Source organism: Sander lucioperca, chromosome 18 (genome assembly GCF_008315115.2).
Source record: "Sander lucioperca isolate FBNREF2018 chromosome 18, SLUC_FBN_1.2, whole genome shotgun sequence".
Lineage (NCBI taxonomy): Eukaryota > Metazoa > Chordata > Actinopteri > Perciformes > Percidae > Sander > Sander lucioperca.
The window spans coordinates 12,181,058-12,199,978 of record NC_050190.1 but is presented as its reverse complement, the minus strand read 5'-3'; the positions used below and the strand labels follow the sequence as shown (position 1 = coordinate 12,199,978).

At 39.2% G+C, this 18,921-nt stretch overlaps 1 protein-coding gene across 1 annotated transcript; it reads left to right on the top strand.

Annotated features, from left to right (window-relative positions):
• Positions 1 to 507: 507 nt before the first annotated feature.
• hif1aa (hypoxia inducible factor 1 subunit alpha a) lies at positions 508 to 18,810 on the top strand. Its single transcript, XM_031278858.2, has 15 exons — positions 508 to 797; positions 12,196 to 12,386; positions 12,885 to 13,036; positions 13,260 to 13,344; positions 14,025 to 14,134; positions 14,944 to 15,146; positions 15,367 to 15,473; positions 15,605 to 15,752; positions 15,959 to 16,251; positions 16,357 to 16,559; positions 16,668 to 16,790; positions 16,914 to 17,161; positions 17,232 to 17,331; positions 17,425 to 17,515; positions 17,613 to 18,810. Exons 1-15 carry the CDS (start codon positions 766 to 768, stop codon positions 17,774 to 17,776), a joined length of 2,250 nt encoding a protein of 749 aa, XP_031134718.1. The 5' UTR covers positions 508 to 765; the 3' UTR covers positions 17,777 to 18,810.
• Positions 18,811 to 18,921: the final 111 nt, after the last annotated feature.

The following is an 18,921-nucleotide window of genomic DNA, read 5'->3' as shown; positions in this document are numbered from 1 at the left end:
CACTGGATGAAAGGCATAGACAGCATAAATCTGATACAAGTGTGTTATTTTTTGGGGTTTTAAAAAATCTAGAAATGTAAACAGTATGCATACAGGTGGTGGTGGTGATGGCACAGTAGATATGACACATGCCCTTAGTGTGGGAGACCTGGGTTTGATTCCCACTGCGATACATCAACCAATGTGTCCCTGACCAAGACACTTAACCCCTAGTTGCTCCAGAGGTGTGTGACCTCTGACATATATAGCAATTGTAAGTGCTATATGACATGTAATGTAATGTAATACAGAATAGAGCATACTTGATAGGATTATCATTGAAAAACCAAAAGAGATGTAAATAGCACTCTAACCTGTATAACCTTGTAATGCATATTTTGGTGTCATAGACGTACAGTTGAATCAAATACTGTAACTTTAGTCGAATTTGTTTTGTTTGGTCTGTGGTTCTTTTTGTGCGCGTCCTCGATGGAAAAGCAGCATGTGACTGCGCGTCCCCGCGGAGGAGGTCTCACTTCAGCAGGAGAAAACCTCTCTCCAGCGTGGCACAGTCTTTGAAGAAGAGTAGACGAATGGGCTGTTTTTAGCGGAGGAAAGCTTGAATTCTTTGACGAAATATATACAGCGAGAGCTCGTATGAAAATCGCTTGAGGATTTACAGATTCATATCAGTGAATAACTGCGGTATTTTGGGTAATTTCTCGACGGGCCCGGATACAGCTTGATATCGGTAGAGAGACTCAACTCAGGTCCTTTCGTCCTGACATGGACACAGGAATTGTACCAGAAAAGAAAAGGTAACGTAAATGCTAGCTAATGCTATGCAGTAGGCTATGTTGCTGTTTAAGAGCTGACGTAACAACTTTGGACTTCGATTGGGATGCAATTGCTACTCTTGTGTGACACTATGGGCTTTATTCCAAGGTTAACTGCCAGTTAAGCGTGTTTTTTCGACAAAATACGTGTGCTAGCGACGCTGTTATCGTTAGCAAGCTGCTAACAAAGCTAGCTCGTAGTTATTTACGTTGAACTGTTTATTTACCAAACTTAACGGTATTTATTTGTTTTAAATGTGATACATAGCTATATATGATATTAATAATGCCTATCTGGTTGTGTATTGTCTGTTTGTGTGTGCTGTGCCAACCTAGTGTTCAGCGATAAGCTGCCAGCGCTCATGTGAGCAGAGAGTGGTGTGTGGTTTCTGATGAAATATTTAGGTTAGGTTAGTGAAGTTGGTCTTGGTTTGAATTTCTCTTTTATGTTTCTGGACTGGTAACGGTCTATGGACACATTTAATTAGAGAGGTAATTATAGCTTATACATTTACGTGGAAAGTAGTCAATAGTGGCATTAGCGCCCTTTTGGAGGAGGGTCTGGCAAAGCTACTTCAGACAAGTCTGGCTACCCCAAAACACCAAGCATTCACAGGTTTGTTTACTTGAACAAAATCATTGAACGTGTTTTGGGAACTAGTGATAACTTACAACACAAGGGTGCAGGACAGCAGGTTTAAAAAATTTTTTTTTACATTTTTGAATCAGTAGAGAAGATTATGTTTTTGGGCATTTTCAGCCTTTATTTGGATAGGACAGCAGAAGACATGAAAGGGGAGAGAGAGGGGGGAATGACATGCAGCAAAGAGCCGCAGGTCGGAGTCGAACCCGGCCCGCTGCGTCGAGGAGTAAACCTCTATATGTGGGCACCCGCTCTACCAACTGAGCTATCTGGGTGCCGATGAATCGTTTTTGAATCGAATCTTGAGCCTAAAAATCGATATTGAATCGAATCGTGACATTTTCTGAATCATGCACCCCTAGTGTAAATACGTGAATTTATATCCTGGTGTAAGAGTGTTGCCTTTATATACAAAATTGGCATAGTATATACAGAGGATACACTTTGAACTAAGGTATTTCCTGTACAATTTCTGGACTAATTAGCATGGTAAAAATAATTTTAAATAGAATTGAGGTCCCCCAAAAATACCCTGTGTTTTAACCGTTAGTTAATGGGACATGTCTTTGAAACATTGATAACTCAACATGGGTGCTATTTGTTTCATAGAGCTTAAGTTTTGTTTCATCCTAAACACAAAAAACCCACCAAGCTGTTGTCAAGACCTTTTTACTGTTGTTGGTTTCATGCACTTGTGCCAAAATGGTTGAGTGGCCTATGATAAATAATCTGACTTGTAGGCAGTTAAATAGTTGGCCTGTAGTTATCATTCTTCCAATTTCAAGTAATTTCCTTGGTGAGGATGCGTTGTTGTCAAAGACTGCATCCAATTGCCCCATGGGCTTTACTCATTTTCTGCCAATTTAAAATTTGGCACGTTCTATATGCCTAGAAAAAGGGTCAACTTCCTGTTTTGTTTCAATACGTATGTGTTCATTTTGATTTCAAATCAAAGAGTTGTTGGCTGGTTTGATGCAGTTTGGGCTGGTGTCTGTGAGGTGCCTTGGTAATATTTCTGTCTCATCTCTTAATCACTAGGCTTGACGTCAGTAGGAGGATTCACTGCCTGGCAATTTACAGGTTGCCACACTGTTCCAACTTGTGTGCAGACTAGTTTGAACTTGAAAAGGAAATGGTGTTACTTGCGGGTACAAGCCATAGGTATGTAGGTTTGTTTTTGTGCTCATTTTTCTTGTTTATGTTTTGTGACTGAAGACAAATATAAAGAAAATATGTGCTGAAGACTTTTATCAGAATGCTAAATCTCTGCCTACTATGGGTGGTCATTGTAGCTGAACGAGTATCATGTTACTGTCAGTGGTGGAAGAAGTATTTAGATCCTTTGCTTAAGTAAAAGTACTAATAACTCACTATAAAATACTCTGTTACAAGTAAAAGGCCTGCAGTAAAAATGTTACTTAAGTAAAAGTATGTAAGTATCATCAGGAAAATTTTAGTATTAAAAGTAAAAGTACTCGATGCAGAAAAATCCTCACATAACAACATATATATAGACAGACAGATATAACAGAAACTGGAAATGATCAAAACATTTCTGTCAATCATAAGTGTTTAATCGGCTAATCATTTTAGCTGTACTTGTAGGCCTATGTATTGTTGGGTAGTTTAATTTATAATAAAACCTTGTATTTTATAAACTACATGTTTTGTGTTCAAAAATCTTAATTTGTAAAGTAACTAGTAACTAAAGATGTCCAGATTAATGTAGTGGAGTAAAAAGTACAATATTTCGCTCTGAAATGTAGTGGAGTAGGAGTAGAAGTAGGAAGTGGCATGAAAAGAAAAGACTCAAGTAAAGTACAAGTATCTCAGATTTGTACTTAAGTACATTACTTGAGTTAATGTACTTAGTTACGTTCCACCACTGGTTACTGTGTTTAAAAAGAGAGAGATAGAGTCAGTGGCTACTGGTCAGAGGCTAGTGAGGTAAAAGAAGGAAAACTAAAGTTAAAACTTTCTAATCTTTAATTTTGAGGACTGGTTGATTGTGCAGGAAACTTGCTCTTTACTGGAGGGTACTTCTCTAAAGGACACCATATCAGAAAGCATTTGCAAGAGTTTTGTTGTGTAAAAAATGTTGAATCCCACCTTATCTGTGTAATGATACATCTTTTGTTTCTTTTTTTCATTAACATATATGTCACTGTCATAATGGCTTTGACATAATGTCTTATAAACAATGCAAGAAAAGATGAAATCAGTACCTCCATATACATTGTCATGTCATATCATATTGCACATTTGGAATTTGTCGTTAAATACGTTTGCCAGTGCTGATCAGTTGTACAATACTACTACTTACTTTACTACCACATAGTTAAGTGTCCAAAATGTGCCCAAATAACCTATTTCAGTATTTCATCTTTCACCCTCATTGTCCTGATGCCTAAATCTGAAGTCATATTTTAATTCACTATCTGTCAACCAGCAAGGATAACTATGAACTACATCATGATGCCAAATTGCTACAAATAACAGTTAGTCATGCTGAAGAAAAGACATTTTTTAAATTAGACTTATATAGTTTGGAAGCTGTAATCTAATTGGACGTACTTTGAAAGGCCAAAGGTCAGCAGCATAGATGATAAAAGTTCCAAAACTTTTACTTTTGAGCAAACTGTGAAATGTGATAGTGTTGTACACCTGCATCCCAGGCACCTGCCTTTCCCTTGTCAAATTTAAGGGGAAAACAAGTTAAAATTATTTTTGGCTCTGGTATACCCATTCCCTGCTAAATTGCATTTAACCTAAAAGAATCATGCATTTATAAATGTCTGCTATTTTAATGACTCCTTTGATATTATCATGCAATATATGTCAGTTTCTCCAAGCCAGTATTTTGAGCACTCCAAAATACCCCTTTCCATTGAACACATGTCCAAGAAGAAGCTTTGTAAATGACGACACGTGGAAAGTCAAAGGAAGTAAAATACTTGATCAGTTGGAGGCTGATTTTTTTCAATTCGCTTTGGCTGAGTCAGACTAGCCCAACCCCAATGGAGAGGCTCTTTTTGTTAAGTGTACATTAAGTTCAATTTTATTTACAAAAGTTAAAAGACAAGACATAATGCAGATATGTGAAATGGGATACCGTGGTAAGCTATTTAAAGCTTGTGTGAAGGGGCCCAGACACTAGCAAATAATACACATTATAAATACTATCATATTGTTTGGATAAAAAGGAACATTATACAATAACATTTACAACCTACAAGAAAAAAACTAACCTAACTAAGGGTGCTCCGATCAGGATTTTTGGGGCCGATCACCGATCACCGATTGCTGTGAGCCGTGTCGACCGATGCCGATGACCGATCACCGGGTCTATTTGAAACCTTCTATTTATCATGTCATATTTATCATATATTAATTTTAATATTCTTAACAACAATGCATAAGTATTAAAATTAACAGAAGATAATGTATTGTGAATTGTCAACGGTTTACTTTTATTGACAGGAAACATTCCACTTCCTCTGTTAGAAACACACCTTAAACAGCTTAGAGCTTAACATATAGCTAAAGCCTTATTCGGAATAAATTACAAAAAAAACTGTCAGTGTGTTCTTCAGTGTGTCTTTAGTGTGTTCTGAGCAGGGTGGGGCCACTTAAATTTTTTACCAGCCACTTTTTCCAGAATTCAAATTTATAAAAGAGAGTGCACTATCATATTTTGATTGCTTTATTAAATTGTTTTATTATTAATACATATTTTATTAATATAATGTATTTATTATGTGTCAGTAGCTTGTTGATCTTTACATTGTAAGTTAATTTCCTATCCTGGCCTGGGACACACATTCATACGGTTTGAAAGGACTTATTGGACTTTAACTTATCATTGATTTTACAATAACGAGTGTAGCTCATGGATGTATTAAGTGTAGCTGTCCTCAATTTAGGTCATCCTGTACGTCTCATCTCCGGTTTTTCCTGCATCCACTGTGTGTGTGTGTGTGTGTGTGTGTGTGTGTGTGTGTGTGTGTCTCGTCAGTCGCGGGGTAGAACTGAGCAGCAGAGAGCCAACAGATTTAAAACGGCAGCAGCTTTCAAGCGACTTAAACATCGTTACAGTCTACATTGACGTTAAAATGTAAACAGGTTGGCAGGACGGTCTGAAATGTTTTGCACGGTCTTTCGCTGTACGTTTTGTCAATGCGCCACTTGTTTGAAAAGTACCTTCTCTTTTTCTTTACTTCGCCCTCAACAGCTTGTACATCCATAGCTACTGCTGACTCCGCGGCGGGCCTCTTAACACCGGGGATATGTCGCCACATTTTTTAACAGATAATTTTCCTTTCGTCTGTACCTCAGCTCAGCTAGCTAGCTAGCTAGTTACACGGCGGCGTCCCGGACTAGCGCTGAAAACTAGCTACTCGACTGGTCAAAGCCCCGGCTGTGAACGGTTTCATTTCCTGTAAGTTCTTCACAATAAAAGTCCTCCGTTATTTTCGTATTTGAATGTTTTTATTATGAAGCAGCAAAATCCGGAAATTTTAGGGATTCATTAGCAGTAACGTAACGTGATTCCTATAAGCATTGTGCATTGTTACTTAGCAACAGCATTCTTTGACAAAATCTAGTTGGTGTGTAACTTAGCTGCGTATAGAACATTTTCTCACGAGTAGTGCGTCATCTGAAAGGCCTATCTGATCGGCCTTTATTGAGACCACCGATCAAACTATTTAAAGCCTTTATCGGCCGATAACGATCGGTTCCCGATCAATCGGAGCACCCTTAAACCTAACCCTACCTAAGTGGTCCCAAGACATTTATTCCACCAGTCTTAGCATTGGTTAAATAGATAAGATGCAATAAACATTGGTTTATTGTTGTTGTTTATCTAAAAGATTTTGTTCATCTCACTTCAATTTTTTATTAAAGGTCCTATGACATGGTGCTCTTTGGATGCTTTTATATAGGCCTTAGTGGTCCCCTAATACTGTATCTGAAGTCTCTTTCCTGAAATTCAGCCTTGGTGCAGAATTACAGCCACTAGAGCCAGTCCCACAATGAGCTTTCCTTAATATGTGCCATTTCTATAGCATTTCTGTGTCTATAGCTATTGAGGAGGAGAGAGGGGGTGTGGCCTTGACCAACTGCCACTTTGCTTGTTTGAAAGCCATGATGTCTCTCTCTCATGGGTGGGCCAAATTCTCTGGGTGGGCAAAGCAGAGAAAGGGGAGGTAACCTTGCTCCTTATGACCTCATAAGGAGAAGATTCCAGATCGGCCCATCTGAGCTTTCATTTTCTCAAAGGCAGAGCAGGATACCCAGGGCTCGGTTTACACCTATCGCCATTTCTAGCCACTGGGGGACCATAGGCAGGCTGGGGGAACGCATATTAATGTTAAAAAAACCTCATAAAGTGAAATTTTCATGCCATGGGACCTTTTAAGCAATTGATTTTTATGATTCTAGTACTAAAAAGTTAAATTCTCATATGCAATTGATATAATAAAAGATTGATACTTGGCGTCTGTGTATTGATACAGTATTGCCACGGAAAATATCGTGATACTATGCTGTATCGAGTTATTGAACTTAAAAAACTGTGGAAAAAGTTAAATAAATCAACAGTAAAAAAGCAAGAGAAAATAAGAGTTTTGCAAAACGTAATGAGCTAAATGCTGTTAATGTTTTTCTCGATTATTCTGTTTTTGTGATCATTGGGAGCCAAAATCATAATCACGATTCAATTTCGATTAATTGCGCAGCCCTAAGTGGAACTGGCTCAGGGGGGAACATTTCACCAAAGTTTTACAAAATGAAAACTAAGCAGAATGAAACAAAAACTTCACAGTTTTTACCAAGGAAATTAAAAATTGAATATAAAAAAAAAAATCTGTAAATATATTAATATTGTCAGCACAAATGTCCATTCAGTTTCCAGTATGTGTCCGTCTAGTATTTATTTACTTATATAAATTATCGGTTATTTATTGAGTAGCTACATCACTGTCACTGCACCATCATGCTGAACTGTGGCTCTATTATTCCACTTCCAAAATATTGTGTAATATTGATTTTATCACTCACTACAATATATTAAAGCATGTTGTATAGCGTCATACTAAGGAATTTAGGGGAGACCCTTCTTATGCTGCCTCCAAAAATGTCACTTCATGTATTAACATCATGCCAAGGGTTCATTCGTCTGTAAAAGGGTTTATTTTCAGTGTTGCTTCTCTTACCATATTGGGTTGAGGTTTTAGTTGTTGTTTCCCCGAACTGGATTATATAATACATAAGCCAGTGTTTACTGTTGCACTTAACAGGACTGACAGCTAGTTGGAACATTTCTCTAGCAAAATAGGTCAGCTCATAGTAACAAAATACACAACCAACTCTGGTAGCATTGGCAAAGCTGATATTTTTTATTGTACACTGGTTTGTCTTCCCATTAATCTCCAATCCACTTGTATATCTGTTAATGACTCCAATACATTTTGTTTACACAATAACACTGATTCTTTCAGAAAACAGAACAAGTCTAATTAAAACTATGACAACTGGAAATGTGATTGTGCATGCTGTGAGACATGTCAAGCAGAGGACTGCTGGGCATGCATGGCCATGTGCATTGTTAGTGTTAACGTAACGGCGTTGGCCTCTTTGCTCGCCAACATCAAGGGACCTGTTTTCATTGCATGTTTCATGTATAAAAGAATAAAAGCAAGTTTTATTTTCCCTTTTGTAAGTTTCAAAACATTACTTTTTCATAACTAAGTATTGCAGTATTGAATGGGACCCAAAAGTAGACTGTTGTGTCATGGGCTGTATTCTTTCAAATTGGATACTGTGAAAAGAGGTTATGCTCTCAACACAATTTGCTGTCTTTTATGATCTGTACGTTTTTAAATAAGTTTCACTTACTTTACTTTACTTACTGAAATGTTCTGGTATTGTATTTTTTTGTTTGTCATGTTGAATGTAGGCCTTTTCGTATGTATTGTACCCCTCAGTGGAGATGTATTACAGTGAAATATTACAGCTGAACTTAATTTTAATGGGATTTGCATGAAGGCATGTAAGACAATGGTGTGCAGCCACTACAGAGGATAACAATTTGTATACAGGCTTGTACTAATCAATCATATAGCATCCAATGGGACCACAGTTTATAACAATGTTTGGTGTTTATCTGTCATTAGCTAATCAGAAGCTTAGCCAGAGGACTTTCCCAGTGTTCCTGGGTACAACAATGGCTTGTTAATCTTTTGTGATAATTTCACTCTGTAATGATACATTGACTTATTTACATGAGTGTTGGTTAAAGATGATTGTTACAGTAGGAGCCAAAAGTCAGACTTGAAAATAAGGAAATGTGTTCAAACAATACAGAAGTGGTTGCATAACTCTGCGATCAGCTTTCATCATGTCCAGATATTCTGGCTGTCCTGTGGGGTTAACAGAAGATATTCTAAATATTTGTCAATGGTATTTGCAAATGTGCAAACATGTGGTATGAATACTGAATGTATACACTTGTAGCTGTAATTGCAGTCTGGGTTAAAAAATGTTTGTATCACAGTACATAAACTTCTTCAAAAGGAGGCTGACTGTTGGTATACACACCACCAAGTCATCAAATGGGGATTAGATAAACAAGGAAAGATATCCAGTAGAATTGTGGTTGTGCCATGAGACAATATGGGTTGGATTTTTTTGGTTTTCTGTACAATTTGAACACCCACACCCTGCGCTGTTTGTGCTATGTGCAGCTATGTAGGAAGGCACCTAAGCAACACAGAATCCTCATGTCTTTACAGACTAACAGATGTTTTCCTCAGGCTTAGGTCAGCTGGGACTGCCCAAGAGACAAAAGCCACGCTCAGACGTTTTACCTCAGAGTTGTAAGACAAAAGTTATTTTGTAATCTGTATTTGATGGAAAGTTTTGGTCTTATACCAAAAGTGTTCCCTACTCTATGAAAAATCTGTCTGCAACCCTGCCAGGTGATTTGATACGCAGTAGGCTGATTTCAGTCAGCTTGTCCATTTACTTGTTAGAGAGCCTTAAATAACAAAATGGCCTTGGTCAATGCTGTAAGTGCATAACGGATCAATTTCAATTAGGTGTACACTGTTAAGCCAAGGACTTTTGAACTGTCATCCATTTTGTTGTGATGCTGCTCCAGTGTGTAAATGCATTTGAGGTTATGAGGTCGTGGTTGTGAGAGAGATAATGGTATAAAGTCAGCAGCAGTCAGGTTGACTATTTAAATAAATAAATAAATGTTAGTATCTAATATCTATAATATGTTAGTGCTCATGAGAGCTTTACACATGCTCACCAATACAAATTAAAACTCAAATCAGTGCTTAGCTTAAAAAATGTTTTTTCCATTGTGAGAAATCAATCAAACAAAGTGACTAATTTTAAAGGGGCTTGCAGTCATTGTGTCCTTTTTTAAAGTTATCTTTGTCAAAATACTGCCAGCTATTAAGATCTTGTTTACTGTGTGGTGAGAGTCAGACCTTTGATAACTGCCTGGATAAATGCTTGATCTAATATGGGGCTAGTACGAGCAGTGAGCAGCAAAAATAATAGAACATATTTGTTTGACCTGATATTTGAAGGTGTCACTCACTCTGTTTGTGTGTTCTCTGTGTTAGTGCCAGTTATCCAGTTATGCACCGATCCAACTTTTTCAGTCCCGATACCGATGCCTGGGCTTTGCGTATCTGTCAATACCGATCCGATACTGTTGTTGAATTAATAATAAACTGTATACCTAAAGGCACCAGACTTTCCGAACTAAACATTACTTTTCTAACTAAGACAAAATAACATTGATGTAATGTACTGAATTCTTATTTATTTGTTATTTAAAAAACAATTGTGCATACAAATCAAAAAATCAAAAATATAATGTAATCAAACTTCTTAAAATGAATTTAAATAAATAAAATGTAGCAGTAGAAACAAAATAGTGTATTGGTCAAACATACAATAGTAATCGAACAGTTACCAAACATTGTTTGCTTTGATTATTAAAGGGTTTGCTTGGCTCCACAACATTATACAATAACGTTATATGAAGGAGAATGCATGAAACAGTTACAGAATCTAAACTATTTTTATTGTGCAAAGTAGTAAAATAAACAAATCAAATGAAAACTAGGGCTGCTCCCTCTTAGTTGATTAGTCAACTAATCGCTCGTTTTGGTCTTAGTCAACTTAGATTTCTTTAGTCGATTAGTCATGTTTTATGCTTTTTTCATGCTGAATGACTTATTTCCAAGAAACGTACGAGCACATCTCTGGTAAACACAAGAATTAAAGTGGTGCTTTTGCATGACTCTTTGCAGAGAAACTCAGATTTACAGATCTGTTGATTAAATCAACTAATCGATTAGTCGATACAATTGAATGAGTGTTAGTCGACTAAGAATTTCTTTAATCGAGCACAGCCCAAATGAATACACATACAAACAACTTTAACATAGTTTCCCTTTCAAAACAAAATAGTTGTAAGATGGACACACTTAAGTTAGGTTGTTGCAGAAAAGTGGGTGACTGAACGTAGCTCCGCTGCCAGCCTCCTTCGGTGTTTGAATAATGTTAGTAGGTTGGCGGACGTATTTCAGCGAGGCAAGACATCTTAAATCCAGTGTTTTAATCATTGCTCTGAACCCGTCTTTCTCCCATCTTTCTCAACAGTCTGTAGCGGGACCATAGGTGGATTGTTATTGCGTTCATAATGTTGTAACGTTAGCACGGCCGAGTAACGTTTGCGCAACCAAGTAATGTTAGCGCGACGGGCAACAACAGTGGGTAAATTATGTCTGATTTTTTTAGAGACAAAAAACTTCGGAACAACATACAGCTCCTCTCTTGAGCATACGTTGTTCTGGTGTATCTCCGGTCTTTCTTCATCCTCTATCTTTCTTCTCTGTTCTTGAATATGTAGTAGCGACCGGAGCCTCTCCCAGCTTAGCAGACAGTTATGCTACCTGGCTAGCTAGCAGCTATAATGTTACCCAACATGCCGTCCGGTGGTGTAAATTTGTAAATGTAAAATTATTAGTGTTAGAAATTGTTTAAGTCACAAATTGTTGTGTGCTATGGTGTTTTATCCTGTTAAAGAGAGTTAGTTGTGGGTTATTAATTGTTGTTATAAAGTTACTACCATGAGTGAGAAGGGTACGCAGTTAACATGGCTCCTGGTATACTGCCCAGCATTATGCTGCTGACGAATGACATAGGATGTGCTGCGATGGAGGAAAAAAAAAAAATTCCGATCCCCGATCCAGCTATTTTGTCAATATCGGGGCCGATATCCGAGCTTAATATCGGATCGATGCACCCCTAGTTATCATTCGCTTCCCTGTAGATCCATTCAGCCAGACTCCTAAATGTCAGGATGATTAGTGTCGCACTGTAGCTTGGCTGTGCACCAAGAGACAGAGAGAATCCATGCCCAGCCTCCCATCCAATCACTTTGAGGGGGCGGACTCCATTTCTTTTGGTCAGCAGCCAATAAGACAGTTGCAGATAGCCATGTATGTAAATGAGTATGACGACGGTCCAGACGGCAGCTTGGCTGTGAGCTTGCTTGTTGCAGACTCCAGCTGCTGCAGCCTCTCTAGTTACAGGCTAGTGACCGACCAGACTAGTACACACACTCAGTTGGGAAGGAGGAATGTCCGCTCTTGTAGTGTGCATAGTTTGTGAACAGGCTGTGGCTGACCCACCACCTTTCTCCCGCAGGGTGAGCTCGGAGCGGAGGAAGGAGAAGTCAAGGGATGCAGCACGAAGCCGGCGTGGGAAGGAGTCGGAGGTGTTCTATGAGCTGGCACAGCAGCTACCCCTGCCCCACAGCGTCAGCTCCAGCCTGGACAAGGCCTCGATAATGAGGCTCATCATCAGCTACCTGCGCATGAGAAAACTGCTCAGCACTGGTCAGGATCTGTAGTTGTTGTACCTGTCAGTGGGCAGTTAAGCTTGGTCCTCAATCTGTATTTTTTTTCCGGTCTCACAGTGATAATTACATTTTCATTATATTGTCAGAGGCAGCTTGAGAATGGATTGTTTTGATAAAGTTCTAGATACTACATTTTCATTGTTTTTTTTTTTTTTGCATTGTGATAAACTACAATTAAAGGAATGTAAAGGATCTTTTGGTGGAAGCAAAGGACATTTTTAGATGTAGAGGAAAACTGAAGAAAACAGAGATAGAATGCTAAACACTGAGTCAGCTGCTTAAAGAAATCGACTCAGACACACACACATAGATCCCTTTGCAGATAAACGTGTTTTCTGTGTGTGTCGCAGTGTCCTGCAAACGTGTTCTTTTGACAACAAAGACTTTTCATATCAATTTCCTCTTGTTTTTATTTTCTTTCCCTACCTTCCTTTTTGTCTCTCATCTCTTCTTACTTCTATGTTATCTCCTCCAGCTGAGCCAAGGGCAGAGGAGGAAACGGAGCTTGATACACAGCTAAACAGCTCCTACATAAAGGCTTTGGAGGGCTTTCTCGTGGTTCTGTCTGAAGACGGAGATATGATCTATCTCTCTGAGAATGTCAACAAGTGCCTCGGGCTAGCACAGGTTGGTCCTGCATCCAACATTAAAAAAAGGCCATGGAGGAAAGAGCATAAGATTCATGGGAAACAGCATAAAATAAAATATGGTTATTGTTAAGTTTTCACATATACTGCCCAATAAATAGACAAATACACAAAATGTCTACCAAGAACAACTAAGCTGCTGCATGTACATGGTAAAAGGTAATGGTAAAACTTACACTCTGTTGTCATTCTTTCTGCTGCAGTTTGACCTGACTGGACACAGTGTGTTTGACTTCATACATCCCTGTGACCAGGACGAGCTGAGGGAGATGCTGGTCTACAAAACAGGTGAGGGACAAATACAGTGAGCAGTGTCACATTATAAGACCTCACCAATTGACAGAATCGGGCATACACAAGCACTGTCAGGTCTGCCAGTACTCCAGTCAACACTGAATCCAATCCACTCTGTGCTGGCAAATTCAAACCTGGAGGCTGTCAGAACAAGTTATTTTCCCACTTCAGTCCTGAGGTCAAAGTGATTAGAGTTGGCGAGTGTTTGGACTCAACATTACTGGAACAGTATGCTACATCACTGGCACATTTCCCATTTTGCTTGCACAACACAATTTAGCATTGCTTTGTGGATTGAATTTGTTTCTTTTTTTAGTATAATTTCCAGTGAGTTCAATTAAGTATCTCTGTCGAACTTTGAAGTGAAATAATTAGGCTAAAGCGTCCCAGTTATTCCCTTTTTGAAATGTACTTCATAACATAATTTATCAATGCATGCCGTGCATTTGAGCCCACATTTGCTTTTTCTGCTAGGCACTTTATAGTTTCCCAGTTACAAGGGGTAGTAACTCCACTTCCTTTATTTAACTTGCTATAGCTGACCACAGTGCTTTACAGCCTAATGTCTCCTCAGAATGCAAATGTGAACTGTTGGCAGTTGGCAAAAGTTTATAATAAGGCACTGAAAAAAATTAAATAAAATGGAACATCTCTTCCTGTTGGTGTGATTTCAGGCCCCAAAAAGACCAAGGAATCAAACACAGAACGCAGCTTCTTCCTCCGAATGAAATGCACTCTCACGAGCAGGGGCCGCACTGTCAATGTGAAATCAGCTACATGGAAGGTAGGCCGCAGTGGAATCAGTGAGGAAATGCTCTACCAAAAATGTATCAAACAGTACTAATATTAGTATATACTTAATATGTATATATACGTAATAAGTATTAATATAATTGTCATTGTAATTGTTTTACCATGTGCAAGTACGCTTAACGCTGAGGTTGTTAGTAATGTCAATAAAATTTCAGAAAACATTTTAATTGGAAATATATTCTTTTAATTATTTTATTAACATTTTAGGAATTACGTAAATATCTGTCTTCGTGGTTGTAGGGCATGTCAAAACATGAGACTGTGTAATGAGTTATTGTTTATCGCTATGGCCCACTCTCAGCCTGTAAGATGGCAAGTAAGAAAGTAAGTACATGTAATCATTTTAGTATAAAAGTATTTTTAAAATGTGCTGATGTTGAAGTCCTATCTGAATAACGGCAGCCTGTTGGCGAATAAATAGAAAACTATGCCGTTCAAATGCATAAACATGAAAGATACAGACTGCATTACAGCGGATGTCTACTTCAGCAGTAATCCAATGACTTAATGTGCAAAGGAAATGGACCATCATGCTGGTCTTTATACAAATTGAACTATCAGTGTCTGTGATTGACCTATATACATAATAGGAAATCTGCATTAGATGTAGCCATTATTTGAATAGGTTATGAACTTAAATGAAAAAGGAGTTGAGTAAGCATGAGAACCTAGAACTCAAATAGTGATAATTATGTGTCTGCTGCATTAGGAAACGTTTTACTCCCCTTGGGGTCTGGAAATTATAATAAAAATGTTATGATTCCTGTTTTTACTCTCTAGGTGCTCCACTGCTCGGGTCATGTCCGTGTTTATGACAGCCACACTGAGGAGACTCCCAACGGGCACAAGGAGCCACCTGTCCCCTACCTGGTTTTGATCTGTGACCCCATCCAGCACCCCTCCAACATTGAGGTCCCTCTGGACACCAAGACCTTTCTCAGCCGCCATACAATGGACATGAAGTTCACGTATTGTGACGAGAGGTGAGTTTGCCCATCTGAGTAAATATTAAAAAGCTTAACACGGATTGATTCAGCGACTTAAGCAAGCTGTGTAGTACTTTTCATTGGCTATTATTACCAAAGCTCTCACTAGCATAGTCTTACAGAGCCACCTAGTGTTTATTGTAGATACTACAGAAGCCTAGTCTGCGTGTCAATTAAACAATTCATCTATTTCTTTTTGTTGTTGTTGCTTGTCCAGGATCACTGAGCTCATGGGTTATGATCCAGAGGACCTGTTGAATCGTTCTGTGTATGAGTACTATCATGCTCTGGACTCAGACCATCTTACCAAGACTCACCACAACTGTAAGCATGAACAACAAGAGCGCATTGATTTAAAACTTGTTCTTAAATTAACAAATTCCAGCTGTTTTTTTCAAACCTTTAACCAAATGTCTAAATCTATCTTTTCTCTATTCCCTTTTCTTTGCTCTTAGTGTTTGCAAAGGGCCAGGTCAGCACAGGCCAGTACCGGATGTTGGCCAAGAAAGGAGGCTTTGTGTGGGTGGAAACACAAGCCACTGTCATCTACAACAACAAGAACTCCCAGCCACAGTGTGTTGTCTGTGTCAACTTTGTGCTTAGGTACTATAAATGCTCTTCAAAGAGTATTTTCAGAAGAAATTGTAATGTATAAATCAGTTTGATGTGTTTTTCCTCAAGTGAAGTGAGATAGCTAAAGAGCTGACTTGTACAAAAGACAGATTACAGACAGTGTTTTGTGGTTATTTTCAGAGCCATTGCAAAATACTCCGTAAACTCAATCTTATGGCTGCATAACTCTGTTACAGTGGCATCCAGGAGGAGAAACAGATCTTGTCTCTGGAGCAGATCGAGGATGTGAAGCCAGTGAAGGAGGAAGAAAAGGCTGTGGTTGAGAGCAGCCAGCCCAACATGTCTCCAACCCTGCCAAAGGATGAGGAGAAGGGCCCAGAGCTGGATGTGATCAAACTGTTCACTCAGGCGGTAGAGGCCCAGCCTCTGACTAGCCTGTATGACCAGTTGAAGGAAGAGCCAGAGGCCCTCACCTTGTTGGCCCCAGCTGCTGGAGACGCAATCATCTCCCTGGACTTTAGCTGCCCTGGTTCGTGGCCTCATATACACGCACTTGAACTTCTTCACAGCATCAATCATAGTTTATATCCTGGGTGATTGAAGCCATTCAAACCCCCTCTGTCTTCTGGTACAGATTCAGAGATCCAGCTGCTGAAGGAGGTCCCTGTCTACAATGATGTAATGCTTCCCTCCACTAGTGACAAGCTGGCTCTGCCTCTTTACCCTCTGCCGCCCAGAGAGCCTCTTCATGTTACCACCACCAGCTCTGAGGATGCCAAAGCTAAGAGCTATGCTCCAGCCACATCTACCACATCGACCAGCCACAGCTCCACAGAGGTCAGACGGTGTGAATTATTGTGATTTTGCCGTTTAGACAATGCACTTCTTTCTTTACTTACTAATTGTACTGAGAAGGGAATCACCTATGACTTCTCTTCTCTTTAGGCTGACAGTCCGCTGGACTTTTGTTTCCCCATGGACTCAGAGATGAGCTCAGATTTCAAACTAGACTTGGTCGAGAAGCTGTTTGCCATTGATACAGAGCCCAAGACCCCCTTCAACACACAGGTAATAATACCAGGAGATACTGTAGATTTCACTGCATTTAAATCAAGTTAATTATCTAGTACAGTAAAAGGTTGATTAATTCTGAAAGGTCTGATTCATTTGATCTTTTTTTCTCCCCTTAAGGCAATGGAAGATTTAGATCTGGAGATGTTAGCTCCCTACATCCCCATGGATGATGACTTCCAGCTGCGCAGTTTGAGCCCAGAAGAGGCTCTATCTGGTGGACCAGTCGAATCCCTTGAGAGTTCTCCAGTCCATGTCACACAGGACATCCACAGCTATCCCAGCTCCCCATTCAGCGCACCAGGCAGTCGCACAGCTTCCCCAGCACCGCTTAACGCCCCTAATCCTGCCACCGTTGTTGCTAAGAGGTAAAGTCACTCCATATTTATTGATTTATATTGCTTTTTGGGTTAGCTGACCACTATTGCTGTGCTGCAGGACCCCACAGCTGGACAAAGAAGTCTCGCTCAGGACCCTGGCAGCTCAGAACGCACAGCGCAAAAGAAAACTGGGTGACCTAATAGAGATTATTGAACAGGTAAATCCTCAACATCCAAAAATGGTTTATATAGATCCTACTTTATATTTACAGATGGCGAGTTTGAGTATCTCTATTTGATGATTTTCCCAGGGAACTTTGCCGCAGAAAGAAGTGGAGCAGGGCAAAAAGCTGAAGGCCTCCGAGTCAGGAACAACCAGGACCATACTTCTGCTGCCTTCAGGTGATTAAACTAGACATGTGGTAAATACTTTTGACTGTTGCTTGATACTAAACACCAGCAGAATTACAACTCTTAAATATCTTGTTTTTTTTCTTAGATATGGCGAGTCGTCTTCTGGGCAGCACATCAGAGGGCACCGGTTCCCTTTTCACTCTTCCGCAGCTCACGCGCTACGACTGTGAGGTCAACGCCCCCTTGCAGGGTCGTCAGTTCCTGCTTCAGGGAGAGGAGTTGCTGCGCGCTCTGGACCATGTCAATTGAGTCAATGCTTAGCCTGCTCACCGCTGGACTAGATTGGACACTACAATTTCTCCCTGAATATTGTCACACTCTCTCCAAGACCCCTAACCTCACCCCACTGCTCCTTATTTATGTATCTGTATGAGTCTGACTATAGTCTGGCTGCTGTTTGTGCACCTCGTGATATTTTCAGCATTCCACCACGACAAACACCATAGCAGCCAAGGTGCAAGGGATTCAGGCATCATGAGATGTCCAATTGTCGTTTTTTGTTTTTGTTTTTTCTCTCTTGCGGGGAGTCTCTCTCAGCACACAACGCCTTGACGGATGACCCTTTTCCAGCAGGTCACCACAGACCCTGGCGCTTTTGCCAGCAGTGTATTGTAAGCTTGAGTCGCACAATTTATATTTTCTTAAAAAGAAAAATATTACCAGCAATATATATTAAGCCTTTTTAAAGTCATTTAAATAGAATTTAAACTATTTTATTTTTCCTCCCATACTTGTATGTTGTAGTACTTGTACCTAACAAAATCTCTTTAGTCCAGGAGTATGGACATATTCTTTAAACCGTAGATGGTTTGAATGTTATCTCCATTTAATAGCTATCAGTCTTTGAGGTAAATACATTTTATTGTCTAGCAGTCCAGTACATGTCACTTTATACTTTACTGTAAGTGTGTGTTACTGTACATATACCATGGACATTTTAATTTACTCAGTATGGCTTCACAGCTTTGACTATTACTGTCAAATGAAATTGAGTAACTGCTTAACTTTTTTTGTTTGCTTCTCATCATAGATGATTGGCATTTTTCTCTAACATGAAGTGAATTCATGTTTTTGGTTTTTACTGTGTGGCATACTCAACAGTAGGTTAAAATAAGTGGCATATTCATATTTTAGTTGTGTGATCATTGTCATGGTAGCAGCGTGAGTTGTCTAACATGTTTGCCATTTAATGGTAGTCCGTTTAATACCATTGACCCATGCCATATTGTTGGGTCTCCCATGCTTCTTATTGCCGTCTTAACATTAAATGGCTTTAATAAAGTGCATTGTTTCAGGTTTCATTAACTTGCAGTTTACAAACACTGTATTGTGGGCTGTAGAAACAATTCATTACATGACACATGACTAGTTTTGCTAGTTTGTCAAGTAAGAAG

Excerpts from the sequence above, each read along its gene's own strand:
- hif1aa (XM_031278858.2), top strand. The coding sequence starts at position 766 with ATGGACACAGGAATTGTACCAGAAAAGAAAAG. Across the intron at positions 13,345-14,024 it reads GATGCTGGTCTACAAAACAG|GCCCCAAAAAGACCAAGGAA; the intron begins GTGAGGGACAAA and ends GTGTGATTTCAG. Across the intron at positions 15,147-15,366 it reads TTCACGTATTGTGACGAGAG|GATCACTGAGCTCATGGGTT; the intron begins GTGAGTTTGCCC and ends TTGCTTGTCCAG.